Source organism: Biomphalaria glabrata, chromosome 5, assembly GCF_947242115.1.
Source record: "Biomphalaria glabrata chromosome 5, xgBioGlab47.1, whole genome shotgun sequence".
NCBI classification, from domain to species: Eukaryota; Metazoa; Mollusca; class Gastropoda; family Planorbidae; genus Biomphalaria; species Biomphalaria glabrata.
Genome location: NC_074715.1, coordinates 43,617,710 through 43,636,400, shown reverse-complemented (window position 1 = coordinate 43,636,400; position 18,691 = coordinate 43,617,710). Strand labels below are relative to the sequence as shown.

The 18,691-nt window shown below is 34.3% G+C and overlaps 1 protein-coding gene across 2 annotated transcripts; it reads left to right on the top strand.

Annotated features, from left to right (window-relative positions):
- The first annotated feature begins 1,657 nt into the window (after positions 1-1,657).
- Positions 1,658-9,317, top strand: LOC106063749 (probable U3 small nucleolar RNA-associated protein 11). 2 transcript variants are annotated; one of them, XM_056031311.1, is made up of 9 exons: positions 1,658-1,792; positions 5,237-5,379; positions 6,788-6,849; positions 7,066-7,168; positions 7,551-7,667; positions 7,775-7,865; positions 8,410-8,534; positions 8,922-9,032; positions 9,212-9,317. In XM_056031311.1, the coding sequence occupies exons 2-9, from the start codon at positions 5,326-5,328 to the stop codon at positions 9,296-9,298; spliced, it is 750 nt and encodes a 249-aa protein (XP_055887286.1). In that variant the 5' UTR covers positions 1,658-1,792; positions 5,237-5,325; the 3' UTR covers positions 9,299-9,317. The 2 variants fall into 2 exon arrangements, with proteins under 2 accessions (XP_055887286.1, XP_055887287.1); XM_056031312.1 differs by lacking the exon at positions 1,658-1,792 and adding an exon at positions 4,182-4,318.
- The last annotated feature ends 9,374 nt before the right edge of the window (positions 9,318-18,691 follow it).

Below are 18,691 nucleotides of genomic sequence, written 5' to 3'. Positions count from 1 at the left end.
CTTTTCCCCAACTAATGTCAGGTACCCATTAGAGTTGGGTGGACTCAGAGACTCCCGATGATCCCGAAATTAAAAAATCCCAGGATTTGAACCCGGACCTCGGTTCGAAGCCAAGCGCTTTACCGCTCAGCCACAGCGTCTTTATTTTTAAATTGAGTTACTTTGACCTGCTTTTTTTTTTTTTTTACTTAGCTGATTAGTGACCAAGTAGGCCTACAAGCGTAAATTACAATGTCGATAATTTTTCTTTGGTAACAAATTGAAGTCTTTATTTTTGTTCAAAGCTAGAAATGACAATTGGCTGTGTTTGCAATATCGATTCACCTTCACCTATTCCTTAGTTTGTTGGACCGTTTGGGAACCACACAAGATCTGTTGACCATCTTTCTCCAATAGCAGACAGTGGATTCTTTTATTATGTTGTTTTTCCTTCACTTTTTCTGCCTCCTCTTCTTTTTCCTGGTACTATTCCCTGGAGGAAGGTACTCTTTGCGAGCCCTGAAGACTTTGTAATATGGTCACATAGAGTTTAACTTTGCGTTTTTTTTTTGTTTTTTTTTTACATTAGTTAGTAGGTCATCGTGGTGTCCAATTGCTGGACTAATCTCTTTGTTTGTGATGCGGTCTTTATATGTGATACCTATATAATCTATATTATTAGGATCTTTCTGTAGTATCAGTATCTCAATTCTTTTGCTATAGGATCCTCGAATCCCCTCTTTTTCTGCAGCCAGCGTCCAAGATTCGCAAGCATATAATAAAGTGGCCAAGACCAGGGAACACATATCAGTCTGATTTTATAATTTAGTCAGATTTTAGTGTCGATGGTTATGCCTTTGTGTTTCCATATTGTTTTGAGCTTTGCAAGTACTGCTATAGACTGTGCAATTCTGGCCAGTAGTTCGATCAAGATTAATGTTCCTTCATCTAACACAATAGATCCGATATATTTAAAACTACTGGACGCTTTTCACCTCCAGTACCTAGCCTTCTCAAAGCTCGGTTTGGCTATTGGTTATCATTTGAGTTTTTCGACATTTGTTTGAGTACCATATGATGCAGATATTGTCTATATTTTGCGTCGCACCAAGTCAGCTAGTTCTTCTGTCAATGCTAGACCACCTAAATCGATTGGTTGGCTAAAAATGATTCGGAGGATTGCAAGCCTATATTGCAGTAAAGGTGTATATATTTAAAAATAATAATTGTCTAATTTACTAGGCTTATCTTATAAAAAGTGACAAATAAATAAGCTATGTAAAGCTAAAACTAAATTAAAATAATATATACAGACCTACTTCAATCAGATATATCGCCATAATGCCTATTATAAATTTTAAGAATATTGTTATCACATATATGGGCGTAGCCAGGATATTTTTTCGGGAGAGGGGATGAGGGGATTTTTTCATTCAAAATGTGGAGTTTATGAAGTATTACTTTTCGAGAGGGTTGAATCTCAACCATTGCTATACACTCGTGTGGTAACTATATAAAAGTTTTGCTTTAGTTGGTGACTACAGATATATATATATATATATATATATATATATATATATATATATATATATATATATATATATATATATATATATATATATATATATATATATATATATATATCAACAAACAAACATTTTTAGCATTTTACTTCTCAAGAATCTAGACAAGGACCTTTTCCTTATAGTTTCCACTAAATTGTACAGGGTTGGAAACCTTGGGATTTCTTTTTGAAATCTTGGGATTTTTAAGAGACCATCATTGTTTATGTCTTCAAACATTGGTTGATCAGGTCTTAGATTCTAACTAAATTCTTATCCAAATCTAGAGTATAGATCTAGATATCTAGACTCTATACATTATTATTTTCTATTATCAGAGAAATAGACTTGCTTACCTAGTTAACCTAGTCTAGAATATTCTAGATCTTAGATCGTAATCTTTAAATCAAGAAGTCTCTAACTCTACTCTAAGAAGTAGCCACTAGACTAGTCACTTAAGTCACGACTAGTGACTACATTCTACATCAGTGTTTCTCAAACTATGTGCCGCGGCACACTAGTGTGCCGCCGAAGATTTGCGGATGTGCCGCGGGAGTTTTCAGAACGCCACATGTGTAACGTTACACAGGTCTGCCTACTATTAAATGTTTATTTTATGTTACGATGACATCCCCACTTGCAACGACCAGTAATAGTAGTGGGTCGCTACATAGTGACGGAAAGGGATCTCTTCAGGTTATGGAATTGTCCACTATATATATATTATTATAATGACTCAAATGTAGGCGCCTTAGCAGACGCACAGCAGTTCTTGAATTGGTAACAATAATAATAAGCGATGTGTTTCATGTAAATTGTTTAGGTGTATGCTACTAATAACAAGTTATCACTAAGCGTTATTTATTGTTATCCATGGAGAAATACGTTAGCAAGAATGAAACTGCGAAAGTGTTAAATGAAAAGCAAGGAACCAAACGAAGGTACAAAGAAGATTACATCGGATATGGTTTCATATCTTCTGGACCTGAAGATGCTCCATTGCCATTCTGTCTAATTTGCAATGCAACTCTGTCGAATGAGGCGCTTGTTCCAAGCAAATTGAAGAGACACTTGGAAACAAAACATCCAGCTGTAAAAGCGCAACCGAAGGAATACATCGAAAACATCAGGGCTCAACAAAATAAACAAGCTAAGAAACTTACGATCTAACTAAAGCTGCCAGAAAAGGGATTGATTGCAAGTTATAAGGTTGCTCAGTTATTAGAAAGCACACACAGTGGCTGAATCAGTCATTGCACCAGCTTTAGCAATAGTTGATGAAACTATCCTTGGACCCGATGCCGCCGAAAAAGTTAAAAAATGATTCTATCTCGCGCAGAATTGAAGACTTATCGTCAGGGTCTCTTCAAGTTGATGAATCCACTGACGTTAGCGGCAAAGCCCAGCTGCTAGCTTTTATTGGGTTCATAAAGGATGAAAAATGTGTCAACGAATTCTTATTTTTCAAAGACTTACCAACTAGGACCAAAGGCGAATATATTTTCAAAGTGTGAACGAAAACATTTTGCTATTTAAACTACAGTGGAAAAACTGTGTCAGCGTTTGCGCCGATGGCTGTCTTCCATGCGGGGAAATAGAAAGGGATTCGTCACTCTTGGGCGTCAAGGAAATCCAAAGTATTAGTTGTACACTGCATGATCCACAGAGAAGCTCTTGCCTTTAAGTCTTTGCCGAAAGATTTGATGTCTATTCTGGATCAAGTGAAGAGATCTATTCTGGACCAAGAAGTTGTAAACTTCATCGAATCTCGACCGCTTGCATCCCGACTTTTCTCAGAGCTTTGTGAAGCAATGGATTCAGATTCAGAAAAAAAAGACTTTGAATTTTCTATTCATGATGAGATCTGGTGGATAAGGTGACATTTCTCTCTGATTTATTTCACAAATTAAATTCATTGAATTTAAGTCTTAAAGGACCATCAAAAACCATCATCACTGCATCCTCAAAACTGAAGTCATTTGGTGAAAAATTGTCTTTGTATCAAAGTAAGATCTCGAAAGAAGTCTTCGACTGTTTCCTACTTACAATGAATGTGTTTCAAATAAAGAAATCACCTCCGAAATTCTGTACACTTTGACACACCTGCAGTCAGCATTGCAGCATTACTTTCCAACAGTTTGAAGTCATGAATATGAATGGGTCAGCTCTCCATTTGGAAACAATGAAGCTACAAATCTGACAACTGAAGAAGCAGAGCAGCTCATTGATTTAAAAAAACGATGCAGTTCTTAAGTCAAGTTTTGCCGAAAAAAGCCTGGATAAGTTGTGGATTTCAGTCAACAAGTTATATACTGCAATCAGTTTAAAAGCAATCAAAATAATTCTTCCATCTTCCATCTTCATGGTTTTGTGAGTTTGGATTTTCAGCACTGACTGAAATCAAGTCTAAGAAAAGAGAGAGACTTCTTACAATAGACGATGTAATGTGAGTTTGTTTGTCGACTTTGGAGCCTCAATTAGATCGCATTTGCTCTCAAAAACAGGCACACTCTTCACATTAAATGTAATACTTAAAAACAAGTAAAATCTTTTTTCTTTTTATTATAAAACAACTGTTGATCTTCGTGGTGTGCCGCGAAATTTTGTAATTTTTTTACTGTGCCGGCAGACAAAAAAGTTTGAGAAACACTGTTCTACATCTATGATCTAGTCTAAATCTAGATCTAGGTAGAGACTAGAGACACTAGAGTAGATCTAATACTAAAATTAAAATAGATCTAGTCTAGTAGGTTACTAGTAATACTATAGTGTCTAGAGTAGGTATCTACTACTATCTTACTTAATTATCTATCTATAATAATCTAGTCACTCGTAGTGAGTGTAAATTAGTAAATCATAGTCATAGTAAATGTAGTTAGTGACTGTACCTACTTAGTGTCTAGAGTCTAGTGACACTGTAGTCTTATACTGACAATACTGTAATCTTGCCCCTACCATTATTTACCATACTCAGATACTGTCCATAGTGACCATAGTCTCTATAATATATATTATATTATGTTATGTAGTTGTTTTTTTTTAGTTTAGTAGATCTACTATCTAGATTATACTCTATACTTAGTTATAGTATCTAGATACTAATGGTCTAATCAAGTCTAATCATTCTAATCTCGATCTAGAAAACTAGAATGTCTATAGTCTATAGAGTCTTTGTCTGGATCTATACTATAATCATAATGTCTATATATACTATATATATATAGATTATATTCTATAAATTATAGATCTAAGTATAGAATCTAGTCTAGTCTATATAAAAATAAATATTATATATTATTATTAATAATATATAATTATATAGCTATTATAGTCTACTATAGTCATATAGATCTAGATATATAAGTATAACTATAGTAAATTCTAGTAGACTTGAAGGCCAGGGTATAGATCGAGATCTAGAATCTAGATATTAGTTATTTTTACTATTATGATAAAACTTTCCATCGAAGGCCCCTAGTTTTTCAGGTCAATTATTTGGCAGCTGTCTATCCGCACGTATGATGACGTACTGACGTGACCTCACCTGCGCCTGCATGCTCTACTAGCAGAGCGCGCCCGGTCACTGTCCCTCTCTCTCCCCCTCTCTCTCTCTCCTCTTTTAGTAAATCTTAGATCTATGTAATATATAGTGTTTAAGTAAGTGTATTATAATTATAGATTCTATTCTATAATAGATCACAGATCATCAATATCATCTTACTTTACATAGTAATACTAGAAAAATAGACGATTCTCTATCTACTAGACTACATAGAAAAAGAAAATGTCAAGCTGGAAGAAAAATAAAACTCAGAAAGTTCACAGAGAACGGCCACAGGTAAACTAATACTAACTGTTATTACTAAAAATATTACTTATATTAGACTTAATTAGACCAACTCTACAATAATATATATATATAATTTATATATCTCTACTAATCTAGACAATCTAGATATCAACTAATAAATTTATAGTATGAATATCTAAAAGTTTAAGATCTATATTTAATTTCTAGAATTCTAAATCTACATTGTATGTAAAATCTAGATTTTAGTATAATTATAATAAGACTATGTATTATAATGTGTGTCACTATAGTGTCTATATAGATTATCTAGAGTCTAGAGTAAAGCAGCCTTATACCCCACTTTAGTCTCCTACATTGAACACATCATCATATTTTTATCAATGCATCCTTTTTTTTATGGTTATTACAGAAATACTGTAGCATAATGGTGTGCAGTCCATTTTGCTAATCTCATTTTTAACACATTTTAGTTATATATTCCTATGTGAAATTGTTGATTCTAGAGCTACTTGGCGATATGTGTATACATGTATGTCACTTCCCAAAAATTTTATATGAAGGTGCATGATAAGGTACACCATTAGGGAAATGCATTCACATCAAGCACAATAGCCCTTCCTTCCCAAAAAATTGTATGGCAAATAGTCTTTTTGATTTCTTATACACATGGTAGTTCAACTCATGCTTGGCCAGAAATGAAAGAAATAGATGATTATTTTAAAACCTTTTTTAAATACGTAATGTTCAATATGGTATACAAAGCATACAATATCCTAGTCAGGGAAAAAATTGTTTGTTGAGGGAGACACTTTCGCATACCTTCCCCACCTTCTCTTTGACATCAGATTTATTTTAAGTATGTGTAGTGAAACTGCAACATATCTAATTTTATAGACCAATGGATGATGAGTTTATAGGAGAGATGCTTCATTATTTATCTTTCACTAACCAATATGGACTCTATATAATTCAAATGCACAAAATCGCTGCACTTTGGTTTTACATGTTTCATAAGGCATCTTTACTCTATATTCCAGTATTTACTATCTAGATATGGAACTTAACATAAATCAACTTTACTGGCTTTAGACTAAGACTCTAGTTGACAGACTGCTGCATGCCAGAAGTTTGTCTTAAAAAAAGCATTAGCCTAAGCAAGATCAAAGTACTCCCAAAATAGAAGAACCTTACATGACCATTAATGGATAACCCTTGGAAAAAGTTATTTCAAATACTTTGGCTCCATTATTTCCAATGGTATGCTATTTGATGAGGACATTAATTTAATTACAGGAAATCTATAGCATTTTTTAATAACAGGAAAGCTTTAAAAAGCAATGGGCACCAAAACCATGTCAAGTGTGAACATTTATCATGCCTTCTGATTCCTCTTTTTTATATTCAATAAAATATTTTTTTTAAACTTTTTTTCCAGCCAGAAGATAGGGCACATTTGGGTATGTTGGAGAGAAAAAAAGATTACAGAGAAAGAGCAAAGTAAGTTTTTTTTTTAATCTTATGTTTGCCAAATGTATAAATACAGTATTGAATATGTTTTTAACTCATTTAATATAAATGGATAATGAATTTTTAAAAAATTTTAACTAACCTTGAAGGATTTTAAATTTCACATTTTACAGTTATTTTTATATCATTTGTTTCTTTTTTTTCATTAAGTTATATTTGTTAATTTTTTGCCTTCCTCTATTTTAGAGACTTCCATAAAAAAGAAGAGACAATCAAGAAATTAAAGAGGAAAGCTGAGAACAGAAACCCTGATGAGTTTTACTTTAACATGACACGTACTAAAAGATTGGTGAGATAAACACTTCTCAAAATGTTTAGTTTTTAGCAAGAATGTTAACAGTCATAGATAATTCAGACATATACTCCCTTGCCTATCCTTTTAATCTTATCAATACTACAGAAATTCTCATCAGGTTTTTTGTTGATTTTTTATGCTGTGATACTCTATTTTGTTTTTTTTATGAAATTGATTGATTGCTGTTCCCAATCAAGACTTTTTTTTCTTAACTTAATTATTTTTATCAAAACTTTAAGAATTGAAATAGGTCAGTGTGTTAGGATGAGAGAGAGGGCCAGGGGTTAAAATAAAATAAAAAAAATCTTGAGTTTCTTATTATTCAACACTTTTTTGAAAAAAATCAACTACTGAAATATTCTTTTGAATGTTTTAGAATGGTGATCATAAATTGCGTAAAGAAGCTGAGCCTGTTGTAACTGAAGAGCAAAAGAAAATGATGGCAACCCAAGACAGGCGATATGTATTATTTAGACTATCTAAGGAACTAAAGGTAAGTTTTTGTACTAGAAGATTATTACTATAATTTTAAATCAATTTCATATAATATCAGGAATATATATATTTAATTTCTAAATCAATTTTTTTTTACATTTTCAGAAAATTGAAAAGTTGAAAAAGACTTTACACATGATAGACAGTGATCAGAAGAAAAATTCTCATGTAATTTTTGTGGATTCAAAAGAAGAAGGTAATAATAGTTAAATTAAGTCAGTGTAAACGATGCTTCATTCCATAAATGTATGACCATATTTAAATGAACTGAAACATGAAACAGTAAACCAAGGTAAAGGTGAGGATGACAGTATGATTACAAAACCTGGCATGAAAATAAGGTCCTTTTAAGAATGGTATTATCAAGTAGTCCAATCCTTTGAAGAGAAAATACAATACTCAGAAGTATCCCCACATTTGCAGATTTGAATTACAATGGATGTAATTTTTTAAGGATATCCATATTATTTCCCTTGTTAAATTGTGGTTTGAACTCAATTCAGAGGTGCTCCCCTCCCTTCCACTTCAAACTAAGATTGTAATCTGGTTTGATGCTTTACTAAAGACAAAGCTTAATTTGATTTTTTGTTTTATTGTCATTGTTATAGATTGTTTTTTTTGCTATACAACTAAAGGAATTTCTAATGTAATTTTCAGTTATTTCTTTATTGTTTAACATTATTTTTATAGCTCTAAAATTGTATAAATACATTTAATTGGTTAAATTTTTTATTTTTCAGCTAAACATTTTGATGCTGCCAAATTCTTTGACACACATCCTGCATTTATAGACAGAGCATTTAACCGACCAAAAATGGAAACTCTAAAGACTGGTCAATTTGTAACAGAGGCAGAACAATTGCAGGTATAATACACATGTATATACTTTTTGTTACAATTTTTAAACAGATCAGAGAAATTCTTTTGCTTTATTTTTTATGTAGAATTTTTAGCATAACTTTTTTTTTTTTTCAACATTGTGATCAGTTGTACATACTTACTGTCTCCATGGTACATAACAAATGTGTACATTGTCCTTAATATCATTATGATTTATTTGTTAGTAGCTAAGTAAAGCTGAAACTTATGTCAGTATTTAGGCCTTGTTAGTAGCTAAGTAAAGCTAAACTTATTTCAGTGTAAAGTCCTTGTTAGTAGCTAAGTAAAGCTGAAACCATACCAGTCTTGTTAGTTGCTAAATTTAATACATTCATATTGATAATTTTCTAAATGTTGGATTTCACTCCCCCAGGCTGTGATGGAGGCTAAAGATGCTGCTTACAAAGAGATGACAAGAAGAATGGACAGAGCCAAAGAACTGAAAATTATTGCTGACAAATTGGAAGCAAAACTTCATACTCTTGTAAGTGGTCGTTGTCATACAAAATTATGTCTGTGCCTTATGTATGTAATAATTAACACAACTTACAATAGTCATTAAAATTATATTTAAATTTAATTATAACGCATGAATTGCTAATAAATTCACTGTCAATTTCTTCACAAATCTGTTATTTTTTTGTTTGTTTGTTTTTTTTTCAGGATAAATCTGCCAAGAAAAAGTGTATACAGCAAGAGACCAAAAAGTCTGCAGCTCAATATGTCTTTTCTTTTAAGAGGCAGAAATAAATTTGACTTATAATTAGCACATCAGTGTTGAATATGTTTCTTTTCTTTATGTTATTCTCAGTACGCAAATTGACACCAAAGGGAAAAGCTTGCTATACACAAAAGAAAAATAAAACAGCTTTATCTCTCATTTGTTGTAGAAGTTGAGAAATAGAGATAACTTAAGGATTTACGCTAATCAATGATGGCGTACGATGGGTTAAAAATGAATTGTGCTATATCTACATGGGCATACTGATTTCTAACCTGTAAGAATTAAGGCCATTTTTCAAAATTGTTTTTTTGGCTAGTTACCTTTTTGTGTCATTCAGGGTACTAATGTAACTAATAATAATTAGTAATAATTATTGTACACCATATAAAAAAAAATTCAACAAATGCAATGTGTCCCAGAGCTCATGCTGTATGCTTATATAAAAGGTTCTAAGAACAGTCCATCATTACTTATCATCCCAAACTAACAATTTGTTAACCATGTTGTTTTTAGATATCTTAATTGAGTTCTTTTTACAAAGTTTAAATCAACTCACTCTGTCTGGTAAAAAGTTTGTAAACATTTCTCCCACACCCTATTTCGGATAAAGCTAAAATTTTGCACAATTATTTCTTTTACCTGACAACACAAGAATCAATAACAAAAATTAACCAATTAGTTAATTAACTATTGGTAATTAATCATTTTGTTTGGTATCTTGAACAAGGGAAAGAAATTGTACTTGACTGAATTGGTGGGATAAGCTAAATTAGTCCCCTTTATATGTCAATGTCTGAGTCTTAGTGAGCACAACATGAAAAATAGGAAGAGACTATAGAAATAATACAATCTTCTATGTTCATAGGCTCTCCACTAGCAGAGTAATTACTGTGTTGGCTTACGAAGGCTTGAGCCATGAGTTTGAATTCACGTCGTTCCCCTCCCCCCCCCCCTTTTATTTTATTTTTTTTGTCAGTCTAGATTTATTACAAATTTAATTACATGGCTGATCCAAACTGATACAAGTATGCTTCAAATATGCTTTGTTATTTTTTTTTTAAAGTATTTTTTAAATATATTTTCTTGTTTTTAAAGTTCAATTGGTTTCTTTTATTTTAATTTCTTACTCCTGTTGTAAAATTGTTTGACATGTTTCGGATGTTCCTTCAGAGTTGAAGATATTCTACTTCTTAGCCCCAAAAAACTCCCACAGGAAGACATGTGATTAGACAGCACAGGGTATGAACCCGGGACCATCGAAGCGACTAAAGAACATTCCAGCAGACATATCACACAACCCGGCAGCCATCCAGCCATATTTTGTCCATAATGGCTTGGAGGAGGAAGAAGGTATCAGTGCACTGGCTCCTCTTTGTTATAGCTAATATCAGATTCACATCATTGATATCTTAAGAAGAAAATGATCATATGCAGCAAATATAATAGACAAAGAAATGCTGTTATTTCTTCTGTTAAGTCTATGCACACACACAAAAAACAGAGAGCTTCGTAGTTTTAAAAAATTGGCAGTATTATCTGCAGTAAAGAAAGAAACGTTTCAGTGATTCACAATTTTTATTTAAAATATTCAAGTGAATAGACTATGTAGCGCATCAGTCTGATTTTAGTGTCGAGGATTATGCCTTTGTCTTTCTAGTTTCTTTGCTTAGTTTTGCAAGAGCTGCTGTGGACTACAATTCTGGCCAGTAGTTCTGGTCTGAAACGATAGCTACGAGGTATTTGAAACTACTGAAACTTGTCAGTTTTTTGCCTACAATAGTGGCAGTAGTAAGATAGCTAATTCCAGAAAAATACAAGGACCTGTTTATGTTCAATAGAACTACTTGCTTTTTTTTTTTTTTTAAATTGCATGCATATTTTAATTTGAAAGTTTTATTTATTTATTTGCAATCCAGTATTTCATGTTACAGCGCAGACCCAGTTGCAACGAGAGCCTAAATATTGTGTTCATCTGGTCCAGCTAAAACCATTGTCAATGACTTTTACTTAGTTCCCTTTTCGCTGTCTTCACTGTCTTGGGCCAGAACTTTTTTTTTTTGGAAAGGGGGGGGGGAAAGGAAGGGAGGGGGTCTCAAGTGTGTGTCGCGATCTTTGTAAGAGTTCTCCAACTGTCTTTCTCAGACATTATTTACAACCAGCTGTTTTACTCTCTGCCTGTGAGAACAAGTGACAACCCAGTTGGTCTTTATAGCATTTCGGGGGTGGATCACTTCTGTCATTCCGTCCTCTTAAAAAGTGTCATCCCCCATACGTGACCGGTGCCTTATCCAGCGTAACCACTAAACAATATGTACCGGTACTGTCGATCATACCGGCATTCAACAAAAGCTTACCTGGCAAGTGTGTATCAGTAGATTTACATTTTTTAGGAAGTCGTAAATTATCTCAATTTTGAAGATGAACTCCTTCTTATCTTATCTTATATAATACAGACGTTACTTCAAAAAAGAAGATGATTACGTCCTACGCGTCATGCATTTAGTCATGCATATTAACCAATGACTTAAATTCTGCCAAGTCACTGGTTTTCCTGGCTAGCTCAGGCAACCCATTCCATGCTCTAATAGCACTAGGGAAGAAGGAGTATTTGTACAAATTTGTCCTAGCATATGGGATGAGGAATGTGCCTTTATCTTTGTGTCTTTCAGAGTATTTTATTAAATTTTGTTTTTTGTATTTGAAGATTATGGTTCAGTGTTTTATGTATGATTGCTACTTTACTTTTGAGCCTTCTGTCCTGAAGGCTTTCTAAATTTAGTGATTTTACTAAAGGTGTTACTCTCGTCAAATGTGAATATTCGTTTGTTATGAATCTAACTGCTTTATTTTGTGTCTGTTCCAGTTTCTTAATGTTTTCTTGAGTTGAGGGGTCCCAAACGGAGGATGCATATTCTATTATTGGCCTAACCAAGGTTAAATAACATTTTAGTTTTATGTTCTTATTTGATTTATAGAAATTTCTTTTAATAAATCCTAATGCTTTGTTTGATTTTTTTTGTAGTTTCATCAATATGTGGATTCCATGATAGTTTTTCATTTATTATAACACCTAGGTATTTTGCGTTTTTAGTCTGTGTTACTGGTTTGCCATGAATAAGATAAGTGGAATTAATTTGTTTTAGTTTTTTTGTTACTCCTGTTGGTTACAGAGCGGAAAGGACTAGTCCTAGGCTGTAGCCTCCATACAAATAGGGATCTTCCAGGTAGTGCCCCCCCCCTTCCACCAAAGTCGGGAACACTCATGTGTGACGCTGTCTCGTTTGACTCTTCGCAGTGACGACATCGCGAGTCGAAGTTCGGCCATGGTTCGGCAAGAACCGCAAAGTATGCACCAATAAGATATTATCCCGTCATACCTTGCGCGATTATCGATCTTCATTTCATCCTTCTATATGGTAACCTGAAGGATGTTTTGGAAGTCTGTGCCAATGAAAAGTAGCAAGCTGTTCGGTTCATCTCTCTGCGCTACCATACGGGTTGTTGTAGCTTGATACATGTAGACTAACATAATTCATAACTTTTTTTTGTTTTTAAATTGAACACCTTTTATCTAACAAAGAAATTCACATTCTATTTTAGCGACAGAACATTAGTTACACTATCTGTAGATGTAGATATTGGATTCCCTTTTACTAACAAATGTGATTTTTAACAAGTAAAATATTTAAAATACTGTTATGACCCTATTGGCGGCGCAAAAGGGTTAACTATAGGCTCAGTATAGGCTCATACACGTGAATCACTCAGGTCAGCGGGGCCATGGACAATGGACAGTACTACGATTACACGATTAAACGCAAATATGACCAATGTTATGGTCACGTGATCGAAAGCCTGCGTGTACGAGTGACACAGTGTGTAGGAAAGCGGCAGTTCAAGACCGGAGAGCGTCGAGACCGGGACTGTTAGTCGGCTATGAAGTCGGTCCTGGTTGAGTCCTCATGTGTTGATGTACAAGTCCAGAAAGAGAGATAGAGTTTTGTACGGTGATGTACAGAGTGACATTTTATTTGTTGATGTGCTTGATGCCAATTGTCTAGTATTGGCTGTTATCTACTTATTCACTCATTATTAAAGTACCATATTATTTGGAACCTTGTTGTCAAGTTCTTGATGTGTTGATGTGCTGTGTTGAGTTTTAGCAGTTTTTACAGAAGGCCTGATTGGGAGAGAGAGATCGTAACAATACTTTTAAAAGCAAAGCTTATATTGAGTGAAATTGCATTAATTATTTTCAATCAATCATAATTAATTTTAATAGATCTAGACTAACAATAATAAATGGGTGCGATTTGTTGTTGTTTAGCGCAACTTTCATGCTTATTGTATGCTCAGTGCACTATGGTCCAGTCACTTATGTGGACCAGTGGGAGATACAGGATGAAGTAGGGGTATTTAGGAGAAGGTTTCCTTGCTGCCTTTTCAAAAGCAATTTAAAACAAAAACGTTGCTCGAGTCTGAATTCGATCTAGAAGTTTCGAGCCTCCATGACTGAAGTCCTAAGATGGTTAGACATTGAGCTTAGAAACTAAGAAAAAAATAAAAGGTTCTATTGTCTAAAAAAAAGTCTATTGTTTAAAATTGTTAGCGAACGACGTAATTCTCTGCACAAGTCTTATCTCCCCTTAGTTTACTACATTTTCTATATATAAAAAACAAATTTGATTATGTGTCATTGAAGATGAATAATTGTGCTAAGTTTCAACTTGATCAGAGTATAAATAATTTGTTAAAGATTCCACCCAGACAGACAGACGGAGTGAGTTAATTTAAGCTTTGTAAGTTAAATAGCTAAAAAAAAATCACTCCAGTTTCACTAAATCTGGCCAAGCAGAAAGTTTCTATCTAATCTATTCTGCTAAGTTTTTGAAAGGAATGATATCGGGGGGGGGGGGGTGTAAAGAAAAAAAGTCATTCACTATCTTTATCATTGCAGCTATCAATTACGAATGACATTCTTCATTTTGTGTGTGTCAAAGTTCTTTGGCCACTTGATATACAATATTTATTATAGTTATCTTCTACAAATAGCTCTAAGACCAGGGTGCACCACCTTTTTCAGTAATGAGCCATAAAAATTTCCGACATCACTATAAACAAATGGTTGAGTCTAATGAAGTTGAGTTGGAATTTCTTGGCTAACACCTCGTCATGGACTGGATATGGTCCGCCTGGCCGTAATTTGACATCACTAATCTAGAACGACTAATCTAGACAATACTACAGCGTCTCACGAACTGTGGGCGAAACTATGGGAAAATTATGTGTTGTAGACTCCAGGAAAATAAAAATCAGAAGCTCAGATCCTAGACAACGCTTGGCGGAGGGGAACCACCCCGTACCCTAGCTGGAGTAGAGGTCATGGGCGTAATATTTTTTGTATTAGGGAAGCGTTGTAGGTAAAACTTTGAGAAACACTGCTGTTCTACCTTGTGCTGCTTTTTTTTTTTGCATATACAGATCTAGTTTATTGAGGCAGTTTTAGGTACCACTTTAGCTGTAACGTATTGTTCTTTTTCAATGCACGATTTACATTTTATAGCTTTTTATGTGCAAATCGATGGCTAAAAATAGACGGTCGACCTATGTAAATATTGAACTCTGTCGAATTAAATTTCGACATTAAAGGGGGAAAAAAGCATTTTCGACCTTATGTCCATATCAACTATTTGAAGGCCAGCTTTTTGTAAATATTCTTTTTTTTTCTAGAATTCGACCGTTTGTTTGAAGACACCGAATCTCCGAATTCAGTGGTTCTCAAAAACTAGGGTAAGCGCATGGGCGCGAGCAGGATTTTTTGCAGGGGGGTGCAAGTTGCAACCAATGGCCAAATACGTAGCATCAACTTTCTTTTTATGGAGTTAGTTTTGATTATGTCAGTGAGATTGCTGATGTCAGGGCCGGTCCTAGCGATTGCGGGGCCCTATGCGAAACTAATTGCGCGGGGCCTAGTCTGGGTGGGAATATGGATAATAAGTGAAAATTAAGATTATGTATTAGAAAATAAATTCGGCTTTGCATTTTATTCATTCTTTTCTAAGAACAAAATTGCGATCAAGTTAATTTTACTTTACCAATCTTGCAACCTATGGCATATTTATATGCCAGTGACAATAAAAGTAAATACATATTGAAACTTCGTCCGATTCTCACATTTTATTACATGAAAGCTGACAATGTCTTTTTTTTTTTATCGCGCGTAGGAATGGCGTTTTTCATAAAGAATGACACACACACACATGATAATTTTGTCTATTTTTCATGAGATTTTTATGAGTTTTCAGGAAATTTTAATAAGTGCAAGTTGTTTCCAGGAATTTTTCGTATATATTTTGCAATTAATAATTACACATAAAATTAGAGCGGGGCCTATGAAAGCGCGGGGTCCACTGCGACCGCATAGATTGCAGTGGCCTAAGACCGGCCCTGGCTGATGTGCTGTTGAGTGGTCTTATGTTAAATTGGATAGACTGCAACACCAGGGGACCGTTCAAGAGAAGATGACTAATTAACGACAATGAAAAGATACATTGGAAACACGTGAGGAGCAGGCACTGATAACACATGTGCATTTGGCTGGTTTCACGCAGCCATTATTTTAAGATATGCCAGACAGTCAAAAATCTTCTCAAAGTTGTGACTTAAAGCGTGGATGGATTTGTATTTCTCGGTAAATTGTGTCTCACACAAAAAATATAAATTTAGCACCAAAGCTCTCGCTTGGAACTGTTACGGAAGAAATAGTCTTCTCGATGACACTAACAATAATAGCATGACGTATATCTGAAACGTCAATAGGGTTATTGATTACAAGGTTAAGTCTGTGAGACGCGCAACAGACAAAGGATGCTTTTGGATATTTTTCACGAATCATTGCCTGAACACAGTTCTGAATGCTAGCCTTCATGGCAGCCATCGTAGCCTTGGCTAAGTAGTTTGTCCATGTCTAGACTGTACATAATGTAGGCTATTCTTTGATTGTGCGTCTCTCTAAACAAAACCAATGAAGAAGTCTTCTCGAATACAATCGTCATCAACAAACCGAACACCCAAAGACAGGGCCTGAGATATATGCAGCAAAACAAAATAAAAGCAAAGGCAGTGAATTCATGATGATAATTATGTTTTTTTTTTTTGTTTCTTGTTTCTTTGACTCGGAGGAAGGTGAAGTTATTATATACAGTACTACGTAATCTGGTGCACTTGCTTAGCCTGCTATTTGATCAAGCGCTAGCACTAACCGCAACTCCACAAGACGTAAATATATTTATTAAGATGACTGCACTCTTCACTCTTGTTCAAAGAAATTTTAAAAATTTATCACATCGAAAGACAGCTGACAAGGATATTTCCTCCAATGAGAAAAAAAAACTTTATCGTAGACCTTAACTAAATGTAATAATAACTATAATTAGATCTATATGCAAATGAATACATTCGTAGCGACTAACGTGCTATAGAATATTTCACTCCCTTTATAGTGCAAAGAATTGTTATCTCATAATAAAGCGTACATGGTCGGCCATCAACTCCAGGTTAACTATTCTATTGTATTACAATAAAAGCTTATCCTCACAACTGTACTTCAGTGGAAGCACTACGTAGAAGAAGTTAATAGATTTGAAGGTGTACAAAATTGGCTGAAATTCGACTAATCAAATCGTGGTCGAAGTACGCTTGAACTTGGCTTCTCTGGGCTAACTCTGAAGGGGACTCGCGGTTTGTCACCTGAATCTGGCAGAGTTGTGTTTGCTGAGCGCCTAAATGCAGCACGGAAAACCTTCTCCACCCCCGACCCCCAACTGGTCCACAAATGAGATTATAGCGTTCTGATTATATTATTATAGCGTACCGCTATATAAAAGCAATAATTTATTTATTACTCAGAATCCAGAGAGGTGCACGTGCATCAATTCCTGCTAAGCCTAGGCTAGTCTACTAAAACATTCATGTATCCTTACAACCGTAAGGAAGCACGACTTGTTCAGTTGCTACTTAGAAGATAATTGATTTCATACTACAGAAAATTGACTAGAATTGGGCCACTCAGCACAGGGCCGGTCCTACAGATTGCGGGGCCCTATGCGAAACGGATTGCGCGTGGCCTATTCTGGGTTGTGATAAGGATTAATAAGTGAAAATTAAGATTTTGTATTAGAAAATAAATTCGTCTCTGCATTTTATTCATACTTTACTAATTACAAAATCACTGGTAAGTTAGCTTTACGAGCCATCTACAGCAGATAGTAGTTTTTCAACAAAAAGCCGATAAACATTAAGATCTGCCTTTTAAATTTTGAGATTTTCATCAGTTTTCAGAAGATTTTAATAATTTCAGGAGATTTTCATGACTTTTTCTTATATTTTACAATTTCAGGATAATTCCTGAAACCCTTTAAGTTAAGTTAAAATGGTTTATTTTAATACTTTACAACTAGAATTCGCGCGGGGCCTATGAAAGTGTGGGGCCCACTGCGGCCGCATAGGTTGCAGTGGCCTAAGTCCGGCCCTGACTCAGCACCCTGCGGGCGCCCATGTTGACAATAAGGCGTCCACACAAATACGGAAATTGTATACAATTAAAATAACTTCTTCGCTAAAAGATCGAATACTTTAAATAGGCTTATAATCTAGTCGCCAGTCACGCTGTTTAATATCTCTATTACATACTATTTTTTTAAAGAATTTCTTCGCTTTGATATTCCCTATCGTGTCTTTAATTCTTTCGTGCATGCAGAGCCGTATTTAAGAATCTGTCCCCGGGGCAGGATTTTTGTGGAGGCCCCTTGCTTTTTGCCCCGCCGTACGTGGACAAAGATTTTTAAACACCTATATCCACACCAATGCAAGAGTAGCTTATTGAAATATTAACAAACAAAGGTAGCACAAATATTGGTTACACCAACAAACAGATTACAATTTTATAGCCGGAATAGTGGGTTATTGTACAATTTATTTGTAGACTGTTTTCCCGTCTTCCTATTTGGTAGAATGTGGATTCAGCTCGTTACGAGCCTCATCACAAACAAAAAAAAAAAAAACGACTAGAAATTGTTGCTTGTGGAGATTTGTGGTTGCTACTTACAAACATTGAGTTAGACATAAATACACTCATAAAATGTCACCTTCATTCAAATCATTAACTTTTTATAAAAATTATTTTAACAAAAGTTTTAATTTCAATAAACACTCCTTATACAAAATATTTTTTTTCTACATTTTTAATTTATATACTATACATTTATGTAGCTTTTTCACTAAGGAGTTCGTTGGCAAATTTCAACTATGTAAAGGGGTCCCCTGGTCAAAAAGTTTGAGAACCCCTGTCCTAATGCAACGTTCGGTGAACTTTGCTTTGGTAAAGGTTATATTAAAAATAGTTAATAATATAGGATAAA

Bases quoted from the DNA above. Each gene is read 5' to 3' on its own strand.
- LOC106063749 (XM_056031311.1), top strand. From the start codon at position 5,326: ATGTCAAGCTGGAAGAAAAATAAAACTCAGAAAGTTCACAGAGAACGG. The intron at 7,169-7,550 runs GTGAGATAAACA...TGAATGTTTTAG, and splicing joins TGACACGTACTAAAAGATTG to AATGGTGATCATAAATTGCG. The intron at 7,668-7,774 runs GTAAGTTTTTGT...TTACATTTTCAG, and splicing joins GACTATCTAAGGAACTAAAG to AAAATTGAAAAGTTGAAAAA.